Source organism: Sparus aurata, chromosome 7 (assembly GCF_900880675.1).
Source record: "Sparus aurata chromosome 7, fSpaAur1.1, whole genome shotgun sequence".
NCBI lineage: Eukaryota > Metazoa > Chordata > Actinopteri > Spariformes > Sparidae > Sparus > Sparus aurata.
Window position 1 is genome coordinate 9,688,897 of NC_044193.1, and position 26,313 is coordinate 9,715,209.

General features: G+C 40.1%; 1 protein-coding gene across 2 annotated transcripts in view; it reads left to right on the forward strand.

The window, feature by feature from the left end:
• The window catches only part of LOC115585312 (metabotropic glutamate receptor 4), a 204,148-nt gene extending 178,105 nt beyond the window's left edge, over positions 1-26,043 (forward strand). Inside the window, exons 7-12 of one of the 2 annotated variants that reach the window (XM_030423609.1) lie at positions 135-335; positions 9,308-9,444; positions 11,985-12,920; positions 18,536-18,782; positions 20,102-20,147; positions 22,598-26,043. In XM_030423609.1, coding sequence (XP_030279469.1) covers positions 135-335; positions 9,308-9,444; positions 11,985-12,920; positions 18,536-18,782; positions 20,102-20,139 — 1,559 coding nt within the window. In that variant the 3' untranslated portion in view covers positions 20,140-20,147; positions 22,598-26,043. The remainder of the gene's footprint in view (positions 1-134; positions 336-9,307; positions 9,445-11,984; positions 12,921-18,535; positions 18,783-20,101; positions 20,148-22,597) is intronic. The other variant, XM_030423608.1, reaches the window with a different exon arrangement.
• The last annotated feature ends 270 nt before the right edge of the window (positions 26,044-26,313 follow it).

The following is a 26,313-nucleotide window of genomic DNA, read 5'->3' on the forward strand; positions in this document are numbered from 1 at the left end:
CAGCAAGGGAGCATATATAAGAAAAACACTCACAGTCATATTTATTGCTGTATCTACCAATATCAGACCCATGCTGGGCTTTACCTCCTGAGTTGTAATTTGTGTTTTGGCATTTTTTTTTTTTTTTGTTTCAGACCATGAGCGGATCGGGAAAGATTCATCCTACGAACAAGAGGGCAAGGTTCAGTTTGTGATCGACGCCGTTTACGCCATGGCTCACGCTCTGCACAACATGCACAAAGATCTGTGTCCTGGAAAAGTCGGCCTCTGCTCCAAGATGGACACCATCAACGGCACACTGCTGCTCAAGTACATCCGCAATGTCAACTTCACAGGTAGATGCTTGTTAGCGCCGTCCATTGTTTTCTACATATTAAAAATAACAAGAACATGAACAACCACCATGCAGGAAACACACTTATCACCAAGTATCCTTTTTTATGGGTTCACCACCATGCTCATGCAGAGGCTCTGTCAGTATACAGTGGTGTCCAATTATCAGGCTACTGAATGTAAATTACTCCCAGCAACTATAAGCGGCAGAGATCCGTGGGAGGGTTGACAATCAGCAGCAGAACGGCGCATTTTATCATAGTTGATGATGCGCAGGATCTGTGCTTTGTGGAAAAACTCGCCTCATCTTGTCAGCATTGAATTGCCCACGCAGAAGATCTCCGGCTTGAAGAGCACTGGCAAGAGTCGTAATTGTGCAAAAATTAGAGAGGTAAGAGAGTTAAAACACAGCACCAGCAAAAAAAAAAGGGCAACAACAGTTCCCTTTGTCTGTCCTATGCACACTTAAATTCTATTTTTTTAGTATAACTGGTGAATCACGTGTGCAACTATCTTTGGAGATGGAAAAGTGATGAGTTAAAAACACTAGGGTAGATATGAGGCAGGTCACATGGCTTTGACTCTTGCATTATATAAGTCACTCTCTATAACAGCATCAGCTGAACACCTCAAATGTAATAGAATTCGGTGAAATTGTAAGTGTAAAGTTTAGGCTTTAATGTACACTCTGAACATGTGCATGATTCTACAGCAGCAACACTTCAACACAGCAAGTAAGATCCACTTTGAAAATCAATTATAGGCCTGCAAAAAAAAGATAGGTACATGGGGAGGTTATGATGGCCACCAGTAAACGAACTGAACGTGCTGGCTGGCGAGAATTAAAAAATAAATGTGCGCAGAATAGGGTCTAACTTAGTCAGCCTTAGTGGTTATAACAACTAAAGCTAATTATACGTCAGATGAGTGGAGGGTCAGAGTGTTCGTGCTATCCATCAGGATGCAAAGCGAGCCATGTGACACAGACTGAAACATACTCCACCCTCGCAGACGATTATACGCTAATGGATTTACTTCTATGACAATTACAGGGTGGGATCTTTGGGGCAGCCATGCCACAGCAAGTATATGACAGGAATAATCTACATTAGTTTCAGATAAAAAATAAAAGAACTTCTGGAAGAAGAAAAACAACTTGCCCGTTTATGTCAGAAATGAGATCTGACTTAGCCCACTAGAGTTTAGAGTTTGTTTGAGGTATGTCATGTTATGTGGGATAACGTGCAATGTTCATAGTGCACAGTGCAAGGTGCCACATAGTTCAGATGTTTAACCTTACATAATAAAATTGTGTTCATTTTGACAGTTTTCTACGTTTGTTGACTTTGAGACAAGCCGACTATACTTAGTTTAAAGCTTCCACATCATCCATCCATCATTTGTAACTGCTTACCCTGCGCAATGATCCGGGTGACTGGAGCTGATCCGAGCTGACAGGTCCACAGTGCTGACATATAGAGACAAACAGCCATTCACACCTGTCGGCAATTTACAGTCCCCAATTAACCCAACATGCATGTCTGTGGACTCTGAGAGGAAGCCAGAGTACCAAGAGGGAACCAACACAGACACAGGTAGAACATGCATACTCCATGTAGCCATGAATTGAACCCAGGATCTTCTTGCTGTAATTGCTGCACCGTCATGCTGATGTCCTTTCTGTATAATCATCAGGGAGACATCACGAACATCCCTTCTACCAACAGTTAATATTGTTTTAACTGCCTTTTAACAACCTCGATTAATCAGTGATTCACTCAACCACAATAAGGTTCCCTAACCTTGACCAAATAGCTTCAGTGCCTAAACCTGACCAGACATTTTACTCTAGCAGTTGGAGATCAGAACAGCTACATTAGCCATTTTGTAATGGCCTTGTGTATATAAACAGTTATAACAAATTACACAGTCATGCTAATAAGAGCATCAGATCATAAAAAGCTTATATTATCAAGGGGTAGACAGATAATCGGCCCTGGCCGATTATCGGGCCGATATTTAGCGTTTTTTTCCGATTATCTGTGTCTGTGATTCTTCTGTCAGATTGGCGATAAATGAAGATAATTCAAAATGTGCTAATTAGGCTCTGATGCAGCATCCTCTCACACAATGTCCCGCCCACAACACTATCTGATTGTTAACACGTTACAATTATCAGCCGATAAACACTGAATAATCTGAATATGTAAAGTAACTAGTAACTAAAGTTGTCAAATAAATCCAGTCGAGAGGAAGTATAGTAGCAGAAAATGAAAAGTTCTCACGGGAAGTAGACTTGCAAACAGTACTTGGGTAAATTTTACTTTCATTTGATCAACAGCTGTTTGAACTTGGACACAGAGAGTTCAATTTTTACTGCAAATGAATTTCAGTCTACAATATCGGTTTGCAGTCTCCTTGATTTTTCTAATAATCTGTATCAATATCTGCCCTGAAAAAAGCCATGGTTTGGTTGTTGTTTTAATTCCTTTTTGCATAATTTCGAGTGAACGTCTAAGTGGCTTTGGGAGTGAGGGTGAGGGTGTGGAAAGTTCTTTATTTATGCTCCGTCGAGAGGGAAGGGTCAACAGCACAATTCAAATTTGTTGCCAGCTAAATTGAGGGGATGTTGGCATTTGCTTCCCCAAAGTTGGTTTGGTTCATATACTTACTTGAGAGTGTTCTAAAGTAGACACAAAGTGGCAGGGGGACAAAGAAACGGAAATATGAATTACGCAGGGATGGATGTTTTTGTAAATAATGCAGTCAATGTAACAGTTATTGGGATGATTAAGGTTAACTTGACGCTCACGTTTGTAGCCGTTTTAATGGATAATGGATATAGAAAGTAAACCCTGCAGTGCTCAGCACTGATTTAAGGTACGCCCCATCTTCAAAGTCAAAACACTGTTGAGCTGTTCCTGAGTGTGCCTATTACTATGTAAACAGGTCAGTCCTCATTTGTGTGTAAGAAAAAAAGTTGTATCCTGAAGTCACGTTTGTTTAGTTTCACGGGATACTGTAGATCAATTACCCCAGCAATAAAGTGTTAATCTGAACTAGTGTATGGCAAGATTTTGTGATAGAATGAATTCTTTATGCATTCCTTTATTCATTGTGTTATACTGTTACTGGAAGGCTTGTCAGCACTGAAGCCACAACAGGGACGGCCAGGAAAATCAATGCTGCACATTACCAGAATACCGCGTTGCTTTTAAGAGTCTTCGGGTGCAGAGACATGGAGAATATAAAAGGTTTGTAGGAAAACAGCGGGAATGTCCATATGATCCCGGAGTATTCTGGGAATTGTCTACAGACATCCATGCTGACTATAGGAAAAAGGAAACCAAAGCGCTATGTAATGTACATGCATCTGATACCTATTGATGCATGGTACTGAGATTGTGATCCCAGTGATGCTTAACAAACACACTGCTGGTTATATTCAGAGTTCAAACTCAGCGGTACCTAATGTTATTTTCCTGAGGACGTTTTGTTATACAAAGTAACTGTGCAAGACATAAACCTGCCAGTAAAGCTGTGTTAAAAGTGTTGTGATTAAAAGTTGGCTGGCTTGGTCATTTATATCCGACTGTTCATGAGGTTTGAGTACTCATTTAATTTGTTTCTAAATTAAGAAAGAACTCAATCACAGGATCATACATTAAAGATAGTATACGGGAGAGCAGGAGTATTCAATGACAGACAGAGCAAGCCCTGAACTACACATAGTAAAACAGAAAATTCTGTTGAATATTAAACTGGGCCTACAGAACTGTGTCATGCCATGTATAAACAACAACAGTCATGAACTAACATTTGGCATGAGCCTCATGCTCAGCAATCTCTGCTGTAGTTTCTGGGGTGAAGAATATGTCAGTCTCTTGCCAGAAATTTTTTTTTAAAAAACAATCTGTTATGGCTCACAGGAATTTCAATAAACTTGGGATAATAATGCAGATGACTGGCCAATTTGTTACAATGATATGTAGTTACTTTTACATGGCTTTATTTAACAATAAGCAGAGGGGTAACAGGAAAAAGGGATAAGAGAGAGAGGCAGGGAAGAGCTTGCAGCAAAGGGACGGATCAGTCAGATTCGAACCCCCAGACCACTACTGTGAAGACACAGCCTCTGTGCACAGCATGTGTGCTCTACCAGCAAAGCTACTGGTTGAATTTCCAGATAAATTTTGTATTTGTAAAAAATTTCAAAATATTGTCGAGCATAATAATTTGGCTGTCTACCTGCAGTAACTCTCCAATTGCAGACCCAGGCGGTGGAGTAATTTACTTAGACATTACTGACAGTAATTAAGCCACATTAAAAATTAAAAAAAAAAGGTTATGCCCTGGATGTGTCGTTGAAAAAGGTCGTCTCTGTTCATACCAATGCCAACTGCTAACTGATAAATAATATAAAGAGTGTATCTGTTGCTTGATGATGGATCTTGCCTGTCCAGGAATCTAGGAATATTAAGCAGCACAGGACATATACTGCTTAATATATGTGTATGGCGCACTAAGATTAAGCCATTCCTGAAGTCAGTTTCATAGAAGAGGGTGAAACACTGAAGAGAAAATCAACCTCAGCATTGGCCCTCAACTCTGCCCCATTGAAAGACTAATAACCATGTAAGGCTCTGTCTCCATTCAGAATAGAAGTAAGTTACAGCCTCTGACAGCTCTGACTCTTGGTATTTTTTAAGTAACTGCTTTGCATTTAAGAGGGAGGGGTGGCAATACAGTTTTTCTTAAACCGTGTATTGTTGGGTTCATAGCAAATGCCCTCATCAAAAATATTAAGTTCACTGAAGTCACCTCTGCTCAGTTTCAGAATCTTTATCTTATTTTGATCAGCTTTTATACAACATTTGTAAAACACATTAGACTTCTTGTGGATCTGGTTAATGGCTTTTAATTGACTAAAATTGCCTTTTTTAAAACTGCAAATTTGACATCCTGAAAATGACTGTTTTGTTTGAATATATTATCAATTCTTAAGGGAGCCAAAGTAGAGCTTTAAATGTGCCTCCCTCGATAAACAAAAAAACCACTGGGACAATTTAGAGAAATCATGAGGAACAAAATGAAAATGCTAATTTCAGGGCTACTGTCACAACTGCAGTGAATAATTAATCATCTTATTTGAAAATGCATGTTAACTGCCAAAATGACACGTATGACTTTTTCTACGACAACTCGTAATCCAACATGTGAGTGTTGGAGAGTACCAGCGACAGGTGAACCAGTCAAGAACTTCGTTGTCACTTGGTTAGGTTTAGGCACAAAAACAACTTGTTTTACTTGTTTCTACTTTTTGGGAAACATATTGGTGAGATTCCAGATAAGATCAAGATTTGTGTTAATGATACGTTACGTATATGACGATAGTTAAGTACATTATGTAAGTTTTTTGCGCTGGACACAAACAGCGGTCTCCTCATTGAAAGTTGTGTGCCTCTTTAAAACTAATTGGCAAGGTTTGGGCAACAATATACATGGCAAGATCCCAGATAAGATCATGGTTTGGGTTAAATATATATGCATACATGACTTTATTTAATTACGTCATGTAGGTTAAATACTTACTGAATACTTTTGCTTCATACGGGGCACCATTAGTAGTCTCCTGAGTGAAAGCTCTGTTGTTGTTTGCCCCAGTAGGCGATATGAGGGGGGATGCCGTCCCCCTTGCTAGCAAAATTGCCAAAAAGCATCCCCATTGTTAACCTGCCATTACCCTCCATCCGCTAGTAGCAGATAGTGTGTTACAAATCACAAGTGGCCGCGATCAGCTCCTGCACACTGTGGAGTCGAGCCGGGCACGGCTGCTTTGCAATTCGGCTGCCTGGTTAATTTTTGACGAAAGCCACCACAAGCTGCACAGAGCAGATCGCGCCGGCAGGAAGTCAGAGACACAGGAACGGCATAGAGTATCTGGCCAATTTTCAAAATGAAACACCCTGTGCAGACTCCCAGATCAACAAAGTCGGGCAGGCAAAAGGCTCCGCTTCTGAAACATTCCCGCTATGAATTTTACTCCCTTTATACATTCATGCGGAGGGCGGAATAGCAGACGTACATGTTTATTTTCAGTAATGTTAAAGTTTTTCAGAGATTAGTTTTTTCTGACAGTTTAATATTACTAGTAAGTTTGCTATTTATGTTCTAAAACTAAAATGTTTTTGTAAGTGTTTTAGTATGTCTGTTCAGAACATAGTGGCTTATGTTATGTTGGTAACTGTCATTTTTTTTCTGGTTTATTAACGCACCCTGCTGGAGTGACAGTCTCCATTCTGTATTTGTAGTCTTTAAATATAAGGTCTTCATACTGGACAATATATATGCTGATACTGATATATCTGTGATAGGCTAATATTGGCCAATAAAATCGGCCTACAAATAAGTTGGTCGGGCTCTGCTATTTTGGACAATCTTCATTGTTTGTCTTTCAAGGAATTTAGATGGTAAAAAATTCCAAGGGGTCATGTAACTTAAAATAACCCTGCTTGAAGTGTATTGTGAGAAACATGAGAAAACCCTGCCTGAATAAACTCAGTCCAATAGATATAATTTAAAGGTGTATTACTTTAATTCAGTTTTAAAAAGACAATTGTAGTAGGTAGAGAAGGAAGACAACTGGAAATAGAAATGGAATTGTAGACTTAGAAATGTCACAGTTATGGTTAAGGTGTCCTGTAACAGTGTCCTTTTGGAGGTGTACATAGGTGTGTCGGGGCAGGGTGGTGATACCATTGGGCCATCCCCACTGTTAAAAATTAACGAATCACCTACTGGTTTGCCCCAGCCACCAACCTCATCCTCCACTCTTATAGTACATCACCTAACTTCCTCCTTCGCTCCTCTCATTATCACTACGCCCACTAGAGGTTGTTTCCCAACAGTAACATAATTATGGGTCGAAGTAAGCTGTTTACATGGACGACCTATACAGCTGTTTTTCTGGTGAGGGCCGGCTGGTAAATTCATCTTTCAAATCATTAATTGAGAGTCTTACGTACACACAAATGCCCAATAAGTTTGCATATTTAGAGCTAAATAAACAGGCAATTTTACCGTGAACATTTTATTTTCAGTGCATGTGTGCAAAGCTGCAGCTGATAGCAGCAGATTGTTTTTCCTAGAGTGCATGGCTTTCTTTCCTTGGAGTTATCTTGGGCAGTGTTTACTCAGAAATTTGACCTGGTTATTCAATATGCACTTTGTTATTTTTTCGCTGGCTGGGCATGAAACTTTCAGTGCCTTTTTTGCAAGTTAAGGGGTGAAACTAATGGATTAAGGCAATCAAATTAGTAGAAACATACATCCCCCTCAATTCCCTCTATTGCAGAGATGAGCAAGAAAATGTTCATAATTGCACATGACCACCTGCTGCTGTCTTTGTTGACATGCCCTCTAGATAATTCAGCAGGATGATAGCAATGCAGTTAAATCCTTTACGTTTTTGATTATACCTCTGATGCACACAAATCTGCAAGAGGGAGAAAACAATTTCTGGTCTCATAGCCTGACTCACAGGTTTCCAACTCTGACTCACAGGTGCAAACAACTATCAGCAATCGATACTGTGACCTATTAAAAGGAGCAAACACTCAAATAAGAAGTTGTTCGGTTTATTCTTATGACAGAGGAGAAAGTAGTCAATACTTGCAAAACATGAACAACTCTCCTTAACACTGGAAAACCCAGTGATGTAGCTACTACAGCTTCTACTGTACACAACATCCAGTATTAACTGTGGGCAATCCTTACAAAAAATCCATCTGCTAGTTAACATAGGACATTTGTTTTGCACTTTTCAACCCAACCCACATATTAGAGAAATGCACTAAAAAAGAGAAGGCATGCTTGCTAGGAGAAAATAGACGGAGATGGGGATGCTAATAATGGTCCTTTCCTTTGAAACAGTCTGTGGTAGGCTCTCATCATTAAATCTGTGAATTCTCGTTCCCTCACACCACAATTTTATAACAAGTTGTGAAGCTGGAGAGGGGTTTTGTAGGTTGGCTCGGAAACGGGCAGCAGAGAGACCTCAAAGTGGTGATCAAAATCAGTGCTGTCATTCATTCGCACTCTGAGTGGGGACCTTGTGGATATGGGGCAATAAGCAGAATGAAGGAGTGTGAAATGATATGGGAACATGAACAGACAGCAGCTCTGGCCCTCCTCAAAGGACCAGGACAACATGGCTGTCAACATCTATTTCACTCCCATCATTAACACTATAACAGTAATGGCTTGAGCCCCCTTGCAGCCTCATGTAATCTCAGAGCATTATGAGAATAACAACATGAGTTTTCACTGTATTGTTTACCACTGGAGTTCAGCTCTGACTCAGCTCAGTCAAAGCAACATTATGCAAGAATTGCTATTTTTTTTACGATTTGGCACCCCTACAATTGCAATTCACTCATACACCACTGTCATTAATATGGACAGCTGAACTCATGCATTGGTAATGATTGATGATTGTTTATGATCCAAAACTACAAAGACAATTACTATGCTAACACACCCAAACCTCAAGGAAGTGCAACAACAAAAGACATAGCAAGCGAGCTAATATTAGTCCAACAGCAAGAGGTCCACCTCAGCACCTCCATCAACCCACTCCTCTGTTTCTGTGCTTGTCGCCATGTCCAAAGAGCCTGCCTAGCCGGTTCTGTTGCTTTTTTTGTACGGCTCTGGCTGTGGTTCCCATTCCGGTGCTGCTCCCCCACCAGCATGCCCCACTCAAAGTCTGGCGCTAGTGGTATAGACACCAACTATTCCTGATGCCAAGCTCACAGTCCAGTGACATGAAATAATGAGCTAGTGGCAGCTACAGTTAGCAGCAGATAGTGGTTACTTTAGCAACAAGCACCTGGAGGACATCAGGGGAAAACCAGAAAGATTTTATCCATAAGGTATGATCAATAACAACAAATAACTTTTTCTTTGTCGTCCTCAGGAATTGCTGGCACTCCGGTGATCTTCAACGTGAATGGAGACGCACCTGGTCGCTACGAAATCTACCAATACCAGATCACAAACAACACCACAGAATACAAGATCATCGGCCACTGGACAGATCAGCTCCACTTAGACGTAAGTGTTATTTAAAAATATGTGTGGAGGAGTGTATGCCTGACTTGTCTCATAATCTGAGTGACAGATTTTTGTGCTGGTCATTCTGCTTCACATCCACGTCAGACTTTTAGAATCAGCCAAAATGACTCATCAGCTTTTCCCATATTTGGCTGTTTAGCATGTCATTACCAATTCAAATCATTTGGTCTTGACAAGAAAAATGCAAACAGCCCATGGCAAAAAGAGAAAAATAAAACAATCTATATCTTCGCCAAGTGGAAAGATGGAAACGTATTAAATAGAATTAGAATATTAAAAGATAAGTTAAAAGGCAGAAGGCTTGAAACCCAATGTTTGTGACAATTATTTACAAGACAAACAAGCAATGAACTGCACCCTTCATTAATTAGGATGAGAGTCTCAAAAAGTACTCTCTCTTTTGAGTCTATGTACCACTTATTTGTCAATCATTTTATGTGAGAATTACATAAACTCTAACATTGGCATGCATAGTAGAGCTGATAACTATTATCAAATATTATGCGGCCAAACAGCCAGAATAATAATAATATAAATAAATCATTTTCTTTATGTTTGATTTTTGAATTTATAGTCATAGACTAACAGCGGCTTCAGTTCATTACAGAGTGTGCTGTGCATTTTTTCCATTTCCACTCACAAAGGAATGCTCATTTGAGTAGGTCTACAATGGTGTAAAAAGAGAAATGCATCTCTTTGCATTAACCTCATGTTGACATTAACTGTTATTGCATGATACAGTACCACACCAGTTCCTCTTCACATACATACTGTATACATATGCATGGAGCACAGCATCCATAGTGCTGCATATGTTTACATCAAAACTGCGTTGTTTTAAATGCCAAACGTTGTTAGAAAACAATGTATAATGCATCATTTCTGTTCTCATGAATTATTTACACATTAGCCCCCCCACCGTTCATATTACATAATTTAGGTATGTTATTAGATTATTGCAGGCATCAAGGTTCTAAGTTACCGCTGCAAACAGATCAACTCACCAGCATCAACTGCACGGCAGAGACCTCCGAGGAAAATCAAGAATTCCGTATGGAAGTATTTTTTAGGACACAAATCCAATCATCTAAACCATCCAGATGTTTATTGGAATGATGAATGTGACTGAAGATTCCCTGTCCCTTTCCGCACGCTATTTTATTTAATAAGGCCTCTGAAGAGCACTGCTTTGTAATAAAAACAAATAACGTCGGTGCAACGGCACAGGCAGAGGATTCTGCACTGCACTGTGTGGAGACGGCAGTACGACTCAGCTTGACTCTATTTACTTATCTCTCCTCCATTAAGTGCAGCATTCCTTGGAAGTAATTAAACAGCAAAGTTGTTTCCAGTTGAGTTACAATTCGATGACTTTACACCATGATGTCTCGATAAGAAAGACCTCAGCTTTCATGTGGTATGGTAGCATACACTTCTGAGTGGTAACTAAACTACCAGGTGTTAATTGAATTGTGTGCTCATGCATGTTGCACTTTGTTTACTATGTAACTAGTATACCAATGTAGTGAATTGATTTCTTTTTGGTTTCCTGTAGGGGTGGTTAATCGGCCCAATTTCCCGATTCGATTCCGATTATTGAAGTCTCGATTCGATTACAAATCAATTTTCGATTATTAACGATTATCGATTCGATTTTCAATTATTAACGATTATTGATCTTCCATTTAACATCAGTCAGCTGCTGAATTATTTTACTTATCTTGGGAGTAACACCTCACAGCATCTTCAATATTGTATAGTGTAACTGTAATATCAAAATTATTATTTTATTATTTGTTTTAAATGTAGTGTTTCACTGTTAAAAGAAAGCTGCCAAGCTCAGCAGCCGGACTCATGTTAGAAGCATTGTCGGAGATGAGAACCAGGTTGTGTTTCTCTATTCCCCACTCGTCTGCCATTGCTTTGAGAAACTCACACATATTTGCGCTTGTGTGGCTATCATCCATAGCTTTCGTCTGAAGTACGTAGGACATTAGCTTCCATTAACTGCTGACATAATGAGCTGTAACGGTCACATATGAGACTGTTGCTCTGGATGTCCAGGCATCGCAGGTTATTGCTACCCTGTGAGCAGAGTTGAGGGACACTTGCACAGAAAGCTTTGTCTCCTTTTAAAGATTTGGAATCGATTTAAGTGTGAAAAAGCTCCGGGATGGAATAACATATCTTGGCTCCAGACTGTGGACCATGTAGCGGAAGCCAGTAAGAGGAGGACTCCAGTTTGTATTACTATTTAAAAAAAAAAAAAAAAACATTTTTTTTTTTTTTTTTAAATCGATTTTTGGAAATTTAGTAATCGAATCATAATCGTCAATATTATAATCGCGATTAATCAATAATCGATTTTTTTCACCACCCCTAGTTTCCTGCTGTAATGACTCGCATAGTATTTATTCACCTTGAGTTGAAGTTATAAGGATGTGTGTATATGAGCAGCATGAACAGTTTTTAAGGTGGGGTGTAATCTGTTCTGCAAATTTCTCTCCTCTTCCCTCCAGACCAAGGAGATGCAGTGGCCTGGTGGAACACAAGAAGTCCCTTCTTCTATATGCAGCCAGCCCTGCCGTCCTGGGCAGCGCAAGAAGACCGTCAAGGGAATCCCATGTTGTTGGCACTGCGAGAACTGTGATGGTTACCAGTATCAGGCAGACACGTACACCTGCAAGATGTGTCGCTTTGATTTGCGGCCTAATGAAAACCACACTGGCTGCGATCCCATTCCCATTGTCAAGCTGGAGTGGAGCTCCCCGTGGGCAGTCATCCCTGTCCTCATTGCTGTCCTGGGCATCATGGCCACTCTGTTTGTTGTCGTCACCTTTGTACGCTATAATGATACACCCATTGTTAAAGCATCGGGCCGAGAACTGAGCTATGTGCTGTTGACGGGTATCTTTCTGTGCTACGCAACTACATTCCTCATGATCTCCACTCCTGATGTGTTTGTATGCTCCCTGCGAAGGATTTTCCTTGGCCTGGGTATGAGCATAAGCTACGCAGCGCTGCTCACCAAGACGAATCGGATCTACAGGATTTTCGAGCAGGGCAAGATGTCGGTCAGCGCCCCTCGCTTCATCTCTCCAGCCTCTCAGTTGGTCATCACATTCAGCCTGATATCTGTGCAGCTCCTTGGGGTGTGCATCTGGTTTGGCGTTGACCCGTCACAAGCCATCATCGACTATCAGGACCAGCGTACATCCAATCCTAAGATGGCCCGTGGCGTTCTGAAATGTGATATATCAGACCTGTCCCTCATCTGTCTGCTGGGTTATAGCATGCTGCTGATGGTCACCTGCACAGTTTACGCCATCAAGACCAGAGGGGTTCCGGAGACGTTCAACGAGGCCAAGCCCATTGGCTTCACCATGTACACCACCTGCATTGTGTGGCTCGCCTTCATTCCCATCTTCTTTGGGACCTCACAATCAGCAGAAAAGGTAAGGATTCCTTTTCAGATGTGTTGGAGTGAAAAAATAAACATCCAAGTTTTTTTCCCCTTAACTGATTATTTTAGATTCGATTATATGCCAATGCAGTCCCTTTTCCAAACGTGCTGGCTCCACTCAGTTTGACTTGTCATGCACAACAACACAGCTACCCGTTCGAAGGTGCTTCTTTAAACTAATTGGCTTGGGTGATATCCAAAATGTTATAAAACAATGTTGTTCTGCCCAAATATTGCAATACACAATATTATCGTCGTTGGGATGAGGGATGGAGCATCAGGTTTTTCTTCAATCATATAATTATATTATTTTACTATGGATTGACATCCTGACCACTTCTTTATTTCTCCATTCTCAGCAGTACAGATAGCACTTTTTAATAACAACAACTTTCATGTTAAATGTATAGAAAGTGCAAGTATAATGCATTAAGAGAAGGTCATCTGTCATATTTTAGGGAGGAAAAATTTCCGATAACTGATACGTTGGCTGATGCAGCTTCACCATATTTACAGAGAGCACCGTGGCAGCTAATCAATTAAATTCAGTTGTGCATGTTGGATTTCAGTTTTCCATGTGGAGTTCTTGTACATTTTCCATGCCCCTCATTGTGCAGAAAATGACCATTCAAATTTCATTTGTAGAGTAGCATCAGCCTCTTGTGTTTGCGGATGCTGCCACTATTCATCATGAGATGATGGGCTTTGTACTTCACCCCGGGGATTACAAGGCTTTTTCGAGGCTAGAGAAAATAATTCATTCACCTCAAGTTTGCTTGGGTATGTTTTCTTTAATTCTGTTTCTCTGTGTGTGATTGACTCTGCCTCACTGGGTGGGAATACCGAGTAGTCAATCACTGCACATTCATGCACACAGAACTAGATAACGCGTGTTTGTGAAGTAGCATAAAAATCACTCTGGCTGTTAGTGTTTCTTGTCAGTAGAAAGTGAATCACAAATCACCTCTTACAAGTGCTAATTTTGAGGCTGCTCGACACAGATGTAGTGGAAGTGAAGAGTGGAAATGTGAAGCTACCAATCACAACAGAAGCATTATTATGGGAAGGCGAAGGCACTGCATAATAACAAGTTTAATAGCAGCCTTAAAATTTCCAACAGCATGAAATAGCGTGTGTTAAAAGGCAAGGTAATGGGTAAGTTTGCATGGACATTTGATATCAGCAGAATGATAGTAGAGGCAAAAGCTTAAACACCTATTAACATATAAATAGTGTTTCATGGACGAAGGCTGCAGGGGGAGTTATCCTTTTACAGAGGGGCCCAGTCTTTGTTCTTCACAGTTTAAGTAAACCATAATATCAATAATAGTATCCAGAGACTATGCTTCTTCCTGCACATTAACAATTTTTTATCAATGTAACAAACTTTGGTCGGAAAGGTTTCCTTTGTTCACTCTGTGCCATGTTCAATTCTGTAAAACAAACAGCAAAATAACTCAAAAAGCTGAATTTGAAACATTTGAAATAAGCTTGGGACGCTATCCAGAATTCATCAGGTCCTGTCGCAGAGCCTTTAGCATCAACAGACAGCAGGCCTGTTCCGAATGCTATGTAGTCGCTTCGGTGTGAATCTTTACCTGCCTCACGATTCGATTCACCTGTCAGTGATTTGAATGCACAATGATTCTCGATGCATCTCGATTTAACTCAATGTATCACATCCTCAGTTTTCTATATTAATCTAAATGGCAACTTATTAATCAGTTAATATAAGCTGTCAGATCGTGCATCTAATCAAGCAAATCTGTATACAGTGTGTTAGGTGGAACCCTGTTCATTCCTAACTTCTTACAGCTAACTTGAATAAAACAATTGAATTGTGCTGCTCTTTTAGACTTTCCAATTATTATCGGACCAAATGGATCAAACTTTGATTTCTGGTTGTGAATGCTCAAAAAGTTGGTTTGGCCACTTCGTCAAATAAGGCAGATACATCTGAAATTCCTTTCTATGGAGAAAATCCTTTCAAAAATGAGACAACACCAATATAAAAACTGCATCTTTAGCACCAAATTCAATGCAAGAGAGCAACGTTGTGATCAACATCTGTCGACTATAATTTTGTTTAACTAAATGCTTTGTCGATGCAGCAATGCAGATTCTACAAGAACCACGTAAACAGAGGAACTGCCAAACCTCTAGTTGTTGCCCAGAACATGACTTGAGTCACTTATTTCTGTACTTTGTTGATGGCAGACTGTAGAACATGTTGGCAGGACACTATAGGTAGAAAAACAATCATCTGCCAGCCTGTTTAATCTAGCATATGGATACTCAGTTTAAGGTTTTGGGGAATTTTAGATTTTTGATGTAAACAGCTTGTCCCAAAGTGTGTTCAATAAGCAGGCTATCCCATGCATGACAACACAGTTCGTGAGGATACAGGCAGCCAAACACAAAATAAGCTCTGTTCTTCACTTGCATCTCTGCCACTGAAAAGCAGGTGAATAAACCCGAGATGGGAAACAATTCTCAGACTCACAGTTGTTTTCATCCAATCCAAATGGTGTGCGCACACCAATTGAAGTCTTGCTGTGTTGATATCACAAAGAAACAACACTGGAATAATTGACTCTGTTAAATAAAACATAGGATAGTCTAACTGTTAAAGAACTCCAAAAGCCATAAAGTATTTCAAGAAGATCCACCTTATTATCCTGTTTTCAGAAAAGGAATGTACTTTTATTCCCCAGATAAATTATATCCTATCGTCCTACACACACCATATATATTAATCCATGATTTTGTTTTTTTACTGAAATAATCATTACTCTATAACAAAACGTATTCTGTGCTGTACATGATCTGGTCCCTTTAAATTGTGTTGTCACCTTCTTTAGAAACACTGTTGTGTAACCATTTTTTGAACCAAACTAGATTAGAGTTATTGGACCTTTTCTCACAGCAGGAGTGTGACTCGTCATGGCGGGGAAAGCACAGGTGTTACTAATATCATTAACGATGGCTTTGTTCTCGTCAAGTGTCCCAGTAATGCCATGACAGTTTGACAGTGAGCCAGCATGCACAACTCCAGGACCGCGCAACTGAAGCAGCTACTTTAAATAGAATACAGACATGTCTTTCTAAAGGAAATATAGGCATTAGAAGATTTAACAAATAATTTCATGTAATATCGTCTTTATTCAAACAACCCTAAAAAAAAAAGAGATGCGAGTAGATGGATTTGAAAGGGCTGTGAAAGAGTGTTCTTGTTCACATGCTTTGCATATAGGTAGAGACAGCTCTGGCAGCTGTCTGGACAGGGGATGTGATGCCTGGTGACAAAAAGGAGCAATCCTGCTTCCAAGAAACTTCATAATGGCTCAGCCCGCTGAGTTTTCTGTCCCCAGCCTTGTTCCCCTCGCTGTGCCGATGGAGCAGATTGGCAATCATATCGGCGTGTCAGGGAAAATTCATGTCACCGGGGCCGATGGAAGTGGACAAGGGTCTTGGCTCCCCCTCACAGAGTGACTCCTCTCTGTACTCCGGAGGGGTAGCAATATTGTTCCCAACTCACCCCGGGCCACGTGTAATCTTCTCAGGAGATTACAACACTCCCCCCTCCATCACCAAGGAATGCTCATGTTCTACTTGCAGTGTGATGGAATACAAAGCCCTCTCACTTCAATTTGACATCTTTTTTTTTTTAACTGACATGGCTTCAGGGGGTTTAATTTGTGCAGGGCTTCCCTTATAGCTTTCATTACATCAACATGTATCATAGGGGGCTGTCCGACAGGTCATGCTATCAATTCTGCTTCAAAATAATGTTGCAGCGGTAGTATTGTATGCGTACACCTCAGATGGCCCGAAGAATGCTACGCTCACTACTGCTCAATGTCGTGATGTAATTTCAGATATTATAGATGATGCCAGATTATTATTACTGGGAATTTAGCGACGGATGAGACGGGAACGATTTTAAGAAGAAATGCACGAGCAACTGGAAAACGAGAAGATAAATGTTGTTCAAGCTAACACGCAAACAACATATGTCAACTCACCACGTCAGCAAACATAATTTATAACTGTTGACATGCTCGCGGTTGAAGGCCCCGTTGGGTTATTCTCGTGCCAAAAGACTCAGTCATTTGCGATGTATGGTAAATGTAATGTCGGACAAACCCCTAGGCGACTCTGTTTGAAGGATGTCTGCCAGCTGTGTTTTCACTGTACACTCGTCTTGTGTTCATCAACTCCAGAGGACCTCAGCAAATTTCAGAGGCAACGTCGACTGTTCTCTCCTGCCTTTTTTTTCAAATGAATAATTTAAAGCTGAAACTTGAAGTCGGAAGATCAAGTGTATTACTTTGATGATTTGTATTGTGTTTGTCAATGGAGGTGCACTCTTAAACACTCTTAGAGCAGGTCTTAACCGACTGATCACAGGGTTGGCGGTTCGATCCCCGCCTCTGAACGCGTCAAAGTGTCTTTGGGCAAGACACTGACGGGTTTGTTCCACAGTCACTTGGGATGCACAAGCCAGCGCATATGTAAAATGCTGGTCCAAAGCCAGTATAAATGGGGAGGGCTGCATTAAGAATGGCATCTGGCGTAAAAAAAAAAAAAAGCTTATGCCAGATCAAATATGCAGATAATAAAAAATCAGACCCGCTGGGTAGGGCGGGCCGGTTTGCCAAGCAAGATGGAAATAGATGATCCACTGTGGTGGCTGAAAGAAGAAGTATACTCTTAAACTGAGGGAAGCATGTTTTAATATTTTATTTTTTTGGTCGGTGTGGCTGATGATGTAAGGCATTTAATATGTGTGTGTGTGTGTGTGTGTGTGTCAATATCAAATAAGATCTACTTGTTTTATTTTTCACACTTGCCGACTCACCACAGTCCCTACATCAACAAATCAGAGCTGGACTGCGTCTGAGCTCTGGCAAGATTATCATAAATGAAAAATCACTTGCAGGCACCTTTAATATGCTGTGGGATGTTCCTCTCCGATCCCCAGTTGTTGCCTGTAGCTATACAGTATATCTGCTACCCAGCTGTGATTTGCAGCTGTCACTGGCATTAAAAAAGCACATAGTCCTTATGTTGTTGTTCAACACCTCGGGGCAAAAACATCTATATTCAGACTACATAGACACCCATCAGGGGTCACGTCTATTAGTTGCACATTAGAAGTAAACAAACAACAATGAAAGCCCAGCTCAGGAGTGATGAATACAGCAGATATAGACAACATGAGTAAAGGATACTGTATGCCATGTGTGAGGGTTATGTGATACTGTGTGACCTGCAAATTTCCCCTCCATTAGAAGTAGTATTTAATAGGGTAATGCATGCATTGTTTTAAATGCAGGACTTTAAATGCATCAGTCATTTGAAAGCAATCACATACCCAAAAACTATTCCTGCAGCTTTAGTAGAAAATCAGTTCTCAGAGTAATGCATTTGAATCAGATTTTCTTTGATGGTCTAAATTCACACTGTGCAGCCGTTAAGTAGCACAACCTTCATTACTGTGTGCCCAGCTTAACCTCAGATTCTAAAACTAGGACATCAGTCAGTGTAACCTCAATGAATGATTTTGTTTTTTATGTGTCTCCACTGCCTCCTTCCACAATGCAGATGTACATCCAGACCACAACCCTGACCATCTCTGTAAGCCTCAGTGCGTCGGTCTCTCTGGGAATGCTCTACATGCCTAAGGTCTACGTCGTTCTCGTCCACCCAGAGCAGAACGTACCCAAGCGCAAGCGCAGCCTGAAGGCTGTGGTCACCGCAGCCACCATGTCCAACAAGTTCAACCCGAAAGGCGGCCTGAGGCCCAACGGAGAGGCCAAGTCTGAACTCTGTGAGAGTCTTGAAACACAAGGTTGGTATCACGCCTGATGGAGCATTTAGGAGAATTAATGAAATGTGTTCCGGTGGACTCAAACCAGGAGTTGATTTTATTCTGCTGAGCTGTTTCTGTGTAAAGTACAGGCAGTTATAGAATACACAAGTCTTTTCTAAAACAATGAGCTCCTTTTATGTGAACATTATTAATGGCAGTGTTATTTTGCACTTCATTGGCTCTGGAAATTAGCAAGTCTTACGTGAGTATGCAAGAAATTAGGCTGCCATTTCAGAGCCACATAAAGTGATGTTGTACTATGTTTTTTTCTTTTTTTCTGAGCATGAGCCGTTGTAGATGACAGAACTGTGTTAATAATTAGAGCTGATGAGAGTGAGTTCAACATAGCCTCTGGCTAGAATAAGAGTTGGGTTTTCCCAATTGCCCATTATTCACCAATCAATGGAATGGAATCAATTATTAATCAATGGGTGGTGACACTAATGCTTATAGCCTGCAATTTATTAACTCATGAATGTCCAAAGTGGACTTATATCATCTCCCTTTCAGCACCTAAAGTACTGGTTGAGCTTAGCACAAATCCAATTTTCAAAGTCAGTCAAAGAATGAGGCTCCAGCACGAGGTTTTCATATTTTCTGATTAATGCTAAACTTATTCTTGTATCCTTCCCTATAATAAGGAAATATTTACAAAAATCTAAGTCGTGATGAAGTAAAACATTAAATAAACTGACTATGTATTCTACTTTTAATTGAGTACATGTCAAAAGGGATAAGCAAATTATCATATTCTGTATGAGTTTTACACAGCATCCCAACTTTTTTTAAAAAGTCAGGGTTAGGAAGTAACTTTGCTTTTTTAGGCCAGGATAATCCTGCATTTTGACGACATGGAGCAGAAAAATAATTCCATTCTCACTAACTCTCACCACACTGGATTTGTGAATCAGGAGATGTGACAGGGGTGCCCACACTAGTCTGATTTTGAAAGGAACCAAAGAGACCCAGTGTTGGAAAAAGACGATATTTCAATCACCAAGATAAAGTGTATGAGTAGGAGGTCCCTGTGTGGGGGCAGACTTCAATCCAATCAAGCAACCCAACATGTTCTGATTACTGAAAGTCCTGAATCTATACTCTGACAAGCTGAACAGAACAGAATGATGTGTATTAGGACCAAAAAGCCTGTGCCCACACTTTGCATGTATGTCTTTTTTCCGACCTAAAAACTGAGTGGTTATATCTTATCCAGTTATAGAATGCTTGCATAGGTGCTGAATCTCACCCTCTGGTTTGAACTGTGATTCTAACAACTGCTCTTTGTGCTTATGTGTCAGACTGTGTTGAGGGAGGGGAGCCCTGTGAGGGACTTTAGACTCTCAGGTAACCCGATTAGAAATTGACTTTGACCTTTTATTATTATCTGTGAGCACTTGTTCATTTTCTGCTAATGTTCACAACAACACCCCGTGCCTGCCTATACTATGCACAAAGCATCCCCGGCTGCCTCTGGCTAAAAACACAGCACCCCCCTGCCCCGAATGGCACAAGGCAGTAATCTAGCCCTCACGAATTCACCCATGACCAACAGACATTAACTTGGATAGGTGAAATTGGTGTGTGGTGCCATAAAATGGCCAATCAGCATGGCAAAGCCTGTTAATGTGGGAAGATGACACCACTCTGTCTGAGTGCATGAGACAAGCGATAGCCATGTGTCCCCCGTAATTTGTTTCCCTGTTGACAAAAGAAGGAATTTGCAGTAATGGGGCAACAACAACAATAAGAATGAACAGAAAAAGACAGATGGGTCTGCCAGCTCCAATTCTTTCAGGACCATCTATTCTTTATCTTGGCCTTGCAGCTCATAAATATTCAAATAAGGTTCATTTATCAATGCTTCTCTTGGAAGAGATGCTTTGCATGAAATGGCGAGAATACCGCCCCCCATTCACACACCCAACATGGCACTGACAAATATACAGAAACATTTACGACTGCACATCTCTCCTCTCCAGCACTTTTGCCCTGACTCTGGCTTTCAGCTGTCTTCTGATTGGATTCATCCCCTCTGACATATTCAATCAGCCAAGGCTGCTGTGGGCAGATTGGCAGATTGGTAGTGTGATTACCACCACCGAGCATGCTCGCTGAGGGCAATTTTTTATTTTGAAAAAAATACAAAAAAAAAAAAAAAAAATGGCACACTTACACAATGACACTTGCACAAAGACATATGTGTGCATAGAAGCATGACTGCACACATGCACAAAGGTACTGTATGGTATGGAAGTCGTGTCTGACCAGCGGTATGGGCTTGTTATGGTCACTGTGGTTTTGCCCTCTGGTCATCCGCCTTATGTGTTTTATTCACAGCTGATAGAAAATTCCATTAAACATGAAAAGAACATTAAATAATAATGAGCTCTGTTGTCAAACAGTGATGACGACACTTTCAGTGCCAAGTCAGATCACATATAGTCTTAATAGCATTTTACATCCGATACGTTTTACGATTCCAGATGTTAAAGACACTGACTGACTGTTGCATGCTTTGCCTGGTGCACAGAGAAATCTCAGGTCTCTGCATGTGTTAGACAGACTTGCATTTGAATGGTTTACTACTGCATTTTTATTACACTGTTGTGATCAGCTTGGCAGCTCTATGAGATGCTCTATTTTTTAATAAGACGTAAAGATATCATCAGCTGTGAGGAAAACATTATGAGAGAGTTTATCCAGATTTCATTAATGGCACTGTAAGAGCAGGTGCTGACACTGATATGACCATTGCCACGGCCTCTGAGCCTGATTGCATCTGCATCACTGTCTTGACAGATATTTCATGATGGTACTTTATTTTGATTTTATAACTCTACTACTGTACATAATAATTGGAAGCTTCATTAATATTGGAATATATTTTGCATGTCTATTTATTCTGTTCAAACCTTGTATTTCTCTGCACAGTTGAAGATATATATTAGGCTACACTAATATTACCAATGTTACACTACATGTAGGAATAGAATCCAGTGATAGCTGCTTCGGATTGTTTCTGACACATGTGACCCAAACATTTGGACAACTCCAGAGCATTGTATAGTCCAAAAGTCAAAATCTATCAAGAAAATAAAGATGTGGTAATTTCTGAAAACCACATCAGATCAAAATGTTCACTGCAGTCAAAAAACTGTTTGCTCTTTTCTTTTCTGCAGCAAGAGAGACGCAGACCTGTATTAAGGGATAACTCCACTAATTAGACACATTAAAATGTGTTTACAGGTCTTTGGGAATAAGACTGTATGTGTGAATAAAGTAGTATTAATCCTTTTGTGGCTCCAGAGGAAGCTGCATGTAAGTTGCATTGTCAGTAATGTAGGCGTTAGGTGTTAAAAAAGCAGTCCACTGGGTTGGCTTTGCACTTTGCAACACTGTTAAACCCATTATGAACAACTGAGTGACATCAGTGGACGCTATTTATCAGATCATGAGATCTGGATATCAGGTGTTTTTCCATACACACATTTTAAACCGCAGCCACCACTTACCATTTTCTTCAGCTTCACAAAATGCACATTTCAGTGTAAATGCAATCCAATGATAGGGGAGCTATCTGTACCTGTAAACTCTGTTTTGCGTTACATCGCTCTACTTTTACGATCGGTTCCACCTGCACTCGTTTAATGAAGTCATCCATAAATAAAACCTCCCCATCAATCTGGACTCCCAACATGTGCTCTGAAAGATAACCGCTTCACTGCCTGTTTAAATCTCACCCGTTGCATTTTTCTAACCCTTTTCCTTCTTTCTCCTACACCTTCACCTTTCAGTGTTGGCCTCCAAGCAGACATACATAAGCTACAGTAACCATGCCATCTAAGCCGGAGACGAGCGTTGGAAGAGGAGCAAGGGGCCTGCCTTGAGGAGAAATCAGCTGATTCTGGGGGAACACTGGGGAAATACTGAAGGACTGCTACAGCAGAAAGGACTCGGGTGGAAAGATGGGAATTTGTCACTCGGTAAACAGAGAGGATGTCATATTTTTCTAGAGAATCAGGTAAAGGCTTGAACGCCAAATTTATGAGAAATTAGTAGAATTTGCAGGAAGGAGATGGGAGACGTAAGGGAGATTGGACAGTTGATTTTCCTCTTCCCACCCTTTCTGAGACACAGGTGAGAGTTGAGCAGTGACATTTTCCAGACGCAGGCCGAGCGAACCACCTGCAACCCACAGTATGTTTTTCCTTCTGAAGTGTATAGCACACAATTTGAGCCGGCTCCGAGGCCAAATCGTTTGACTCATTTCAACAAAGACGGGGGGGAGGGTTCTGGTTTTATTGTTCGAGTCAAATGCAGTCGACAAGATCAAACAGTATAAAACTATAGTCATTATTTTTGGTTACTGTTATTATTGAGGTTTAAAGCTGCGGTACGCTTCAAACTGTACATGCCTTACTACAGAACATTCAGTATCCTACATATCTGAAACTCCAGAAAACAAAGCAGTGGGTCATCCCAGGTTTCGTTTCATTTTTTTTTTATTTCATTTCGTTTTTATATAAATGTTTCATAATGATGCTGACGCCATCATCTTGGCAAAAACCTAATGTACAGTCCCAGAGCATGCTTGTGGGAGCATCACATGTGCCGTGCTGTGTTGTCAACGTCTATGGAATGCAACATTTGTCATGGTTGTCATTCACGGTGAAGAAGACATCTCGGATCATTACCCACTGGGTTTACCCTCTGCTGAATTAAGAGTGATCTCAGACATTAAGGGGAGCAAAAAAAAAACAAAAAAAACAAAACAAATAGCCATGAGGAATACTTTATGGTTTACACCTCACTCCATCAACGTCAGTCAGGACTCAGAGACGCGTCGACGCATACTTTAAACATCTCAGACTTTATTGGCCCTTATTTATCATGCGCTTGTTAAAGCCTTCTGAATTCAAGCCGCTGGTTGATTGTAAGAGATAAAATTCCATCCGAGCCAACATTAAAAAGGTACAATTCTTGACACATTAGCGACACACCTGCATTAGGCATTTGCTCCAGTGAATCACACTACACGCTGTTATTTCCATATTACCCTGTGTTTTCTATATTTTGTGTATTTGAATGTTTCAAGATAAAGAATTTTGAAATATTCTAATTTTATAAAGTGGAGTAAAAGTATTCTGTCCCTAAACGCTTGATTTTTTTAAAGGGATAATTCAACAGATAAGTGTGCTGACACACCAGATATATTTAATTTTAAAGCTTGATGGTACGGTATGATAGATGTGCATAAGGCACTATTACTACATAGGGAATCTCCTGTGGTTTGTGATAGATGAATAGTTAATCTGCAGTTTCCTGCCAGGATTTTTTTTTTTTGCCACTTTGGGGTCATGAATTTTGAAGCTACAGTGGAAATGATTAATGAGAGTTTTAAAAGTAATTTGGGTGCAAAATTAGGCTCGTGTAGCTGCTTGGCTTGAGGTCCCGTTCGGAGAGGGGTGCAAATGCTCAGTTTTATCAAACAGCCAAAGTGTTTGACGATAATTAGGTCGATAATTGACGTGCATAATATTTACTAAGGAGTGTTTAACTTTAAACAGGCTCGATATCATCCTTTAGCCTCGTTACGCTCCATTTAAATGTTGTCCACAGTTATTGGGCAGAGTATTTGTCAGATAAGTAATTCTCAGATTTACACGTGCAAGGCGGACTTTGTCATGTTAAACTTCCGTCAACCGAACAGGGATGCTTTATTATTAAATTCAATAGTCTTCAGCTCTGTGCAGCTTTTAGCTTCACATGCACAGATATTAAGTAAACAAGTGAGTGGAAATGAAAGTTTAGCATCTAGCGACTGAGAGCAGAGCTAAAAGGGCCAGTGGACTTTAACCAGTGTTTGTAAGGTGGTGAGCAGCATGACACCAACAGCTAACCTGTGTTCTTCTGTGTGTGAGAAATGTGCTTGAGTACGTAGTCGTTTGCAAACGTGTTAACAAGCCTGTTTTGACTCAGGTTTGTAGAAGTGTGGGTGTTTTTAGATTGAGATAGATCTTGAAGGCTGTTCACGGTCTACTTTCAGAAAAAAAACTTTATTGACTTACTTCTGTTTCCTAAATTGATGATGGCTCTTTCTTGGGCGACACGTAATAACGTAAGTTTTAGCCGACGGTGCGGCGGAAGAGCAGCTTGTGCCAAAAGAGAACTATCGTTGATGCAGTATTGTGTATTAAATGGTGCAAATGGAAAAATTCATGGGCTGCTTTAAGTCTTGCTACAGTCTACAGGGCATATCAGATTTTGAGAAAAATAAAAATATATATATTTATGTTGTGTATCGTGATTGCAACTGAATGGATCGCATAATTTTTTTTTGCCTGATCGTCTATACAGTCTGTTTGTCCTGGAGTCTGTCTGCTCCTTAGTGATCAAAATATGCTTTAGATTCCCTCCCTCTGTCCAAAAACACATTAACAGATTTTCACAGTATATTGACAATCTCTCATCTTTTGATCAAAAAGGGGGTGCGTATAGGTGCTTGATAAATAAGGGCCGGTGCCTTCATTCTGTGCCTCATATCCATTAAACTGCTCCCGCCATTCTTTCCATGGATTCTTCATGGTGTTATTTGTGTTGCATCCATTCCGTTCCACATAATGAAGAGAGAAGACTCGGTGTACAATTTATAATTAAATGTATAAACTCCATTTCTGTCTGCAGTCTCTAAAGTATTTGTCATAAACAGTAACTCTGGAATTTGTCTCATTAGATGTTATCCTCAGCAATGCAAAAATATTGTATGTTGCATGTCAAAACTCATAACAAAAACCATGTGAACAATTTGAGAGAAAGGTATAACGTCCAGAAGGAAAACTACTGCAGAGGATTATAAATAACTAATATTTTTTGGTTGAATCTATGATTCTCTCAGCGCTCAGCTTCAACAAAAGTCTAGGGTGTTGCTGCAAACGTTGTTTTCTCATCATTTGATAGTATTGTTTGTGGGATTGTTTGTGTTTTCGTGAATATGATGATTTACTGCTTATTTTTGCCACAAACCCCCCTTTTTATTTTTCTAAAAACACTTTGTCTGTGTTTCAAAAATAGAAATAAGTAAGTGCTGACTGAAATTAAATGGCAAGTTAATGTACGTTATTAAAATTGATTGAACATGTCTGCTTTATGTACTGAATTATTAAAAAAAAAAAAAAAGAAGAAAGTTTAAAAAAAAGAATTACAGTGCCTGGATATTTATGAATTATCAAAAAAAAAAAAATAAGAAAAATGTGTAGAGCATGTTCATTTTTATACAAGATATTTCTAATAAAAGACTGTTTTGCTAATAAAGTGTTGCTGCTTCTTCTTGGTTTGCATGTTTCATTAACGATTTCTTACAAAACTGTTATGTTTCACCTTCTTTTCCATAAGTACGGGGCAACAACCACAAATATCATCATCAGTGATCCTTATTACTGTAGACCTGTATTCTCGAGTTACCATAATAGGAGAGAGCAGGAAAAAAATTCCAACCGGCCATCGTCAGCAT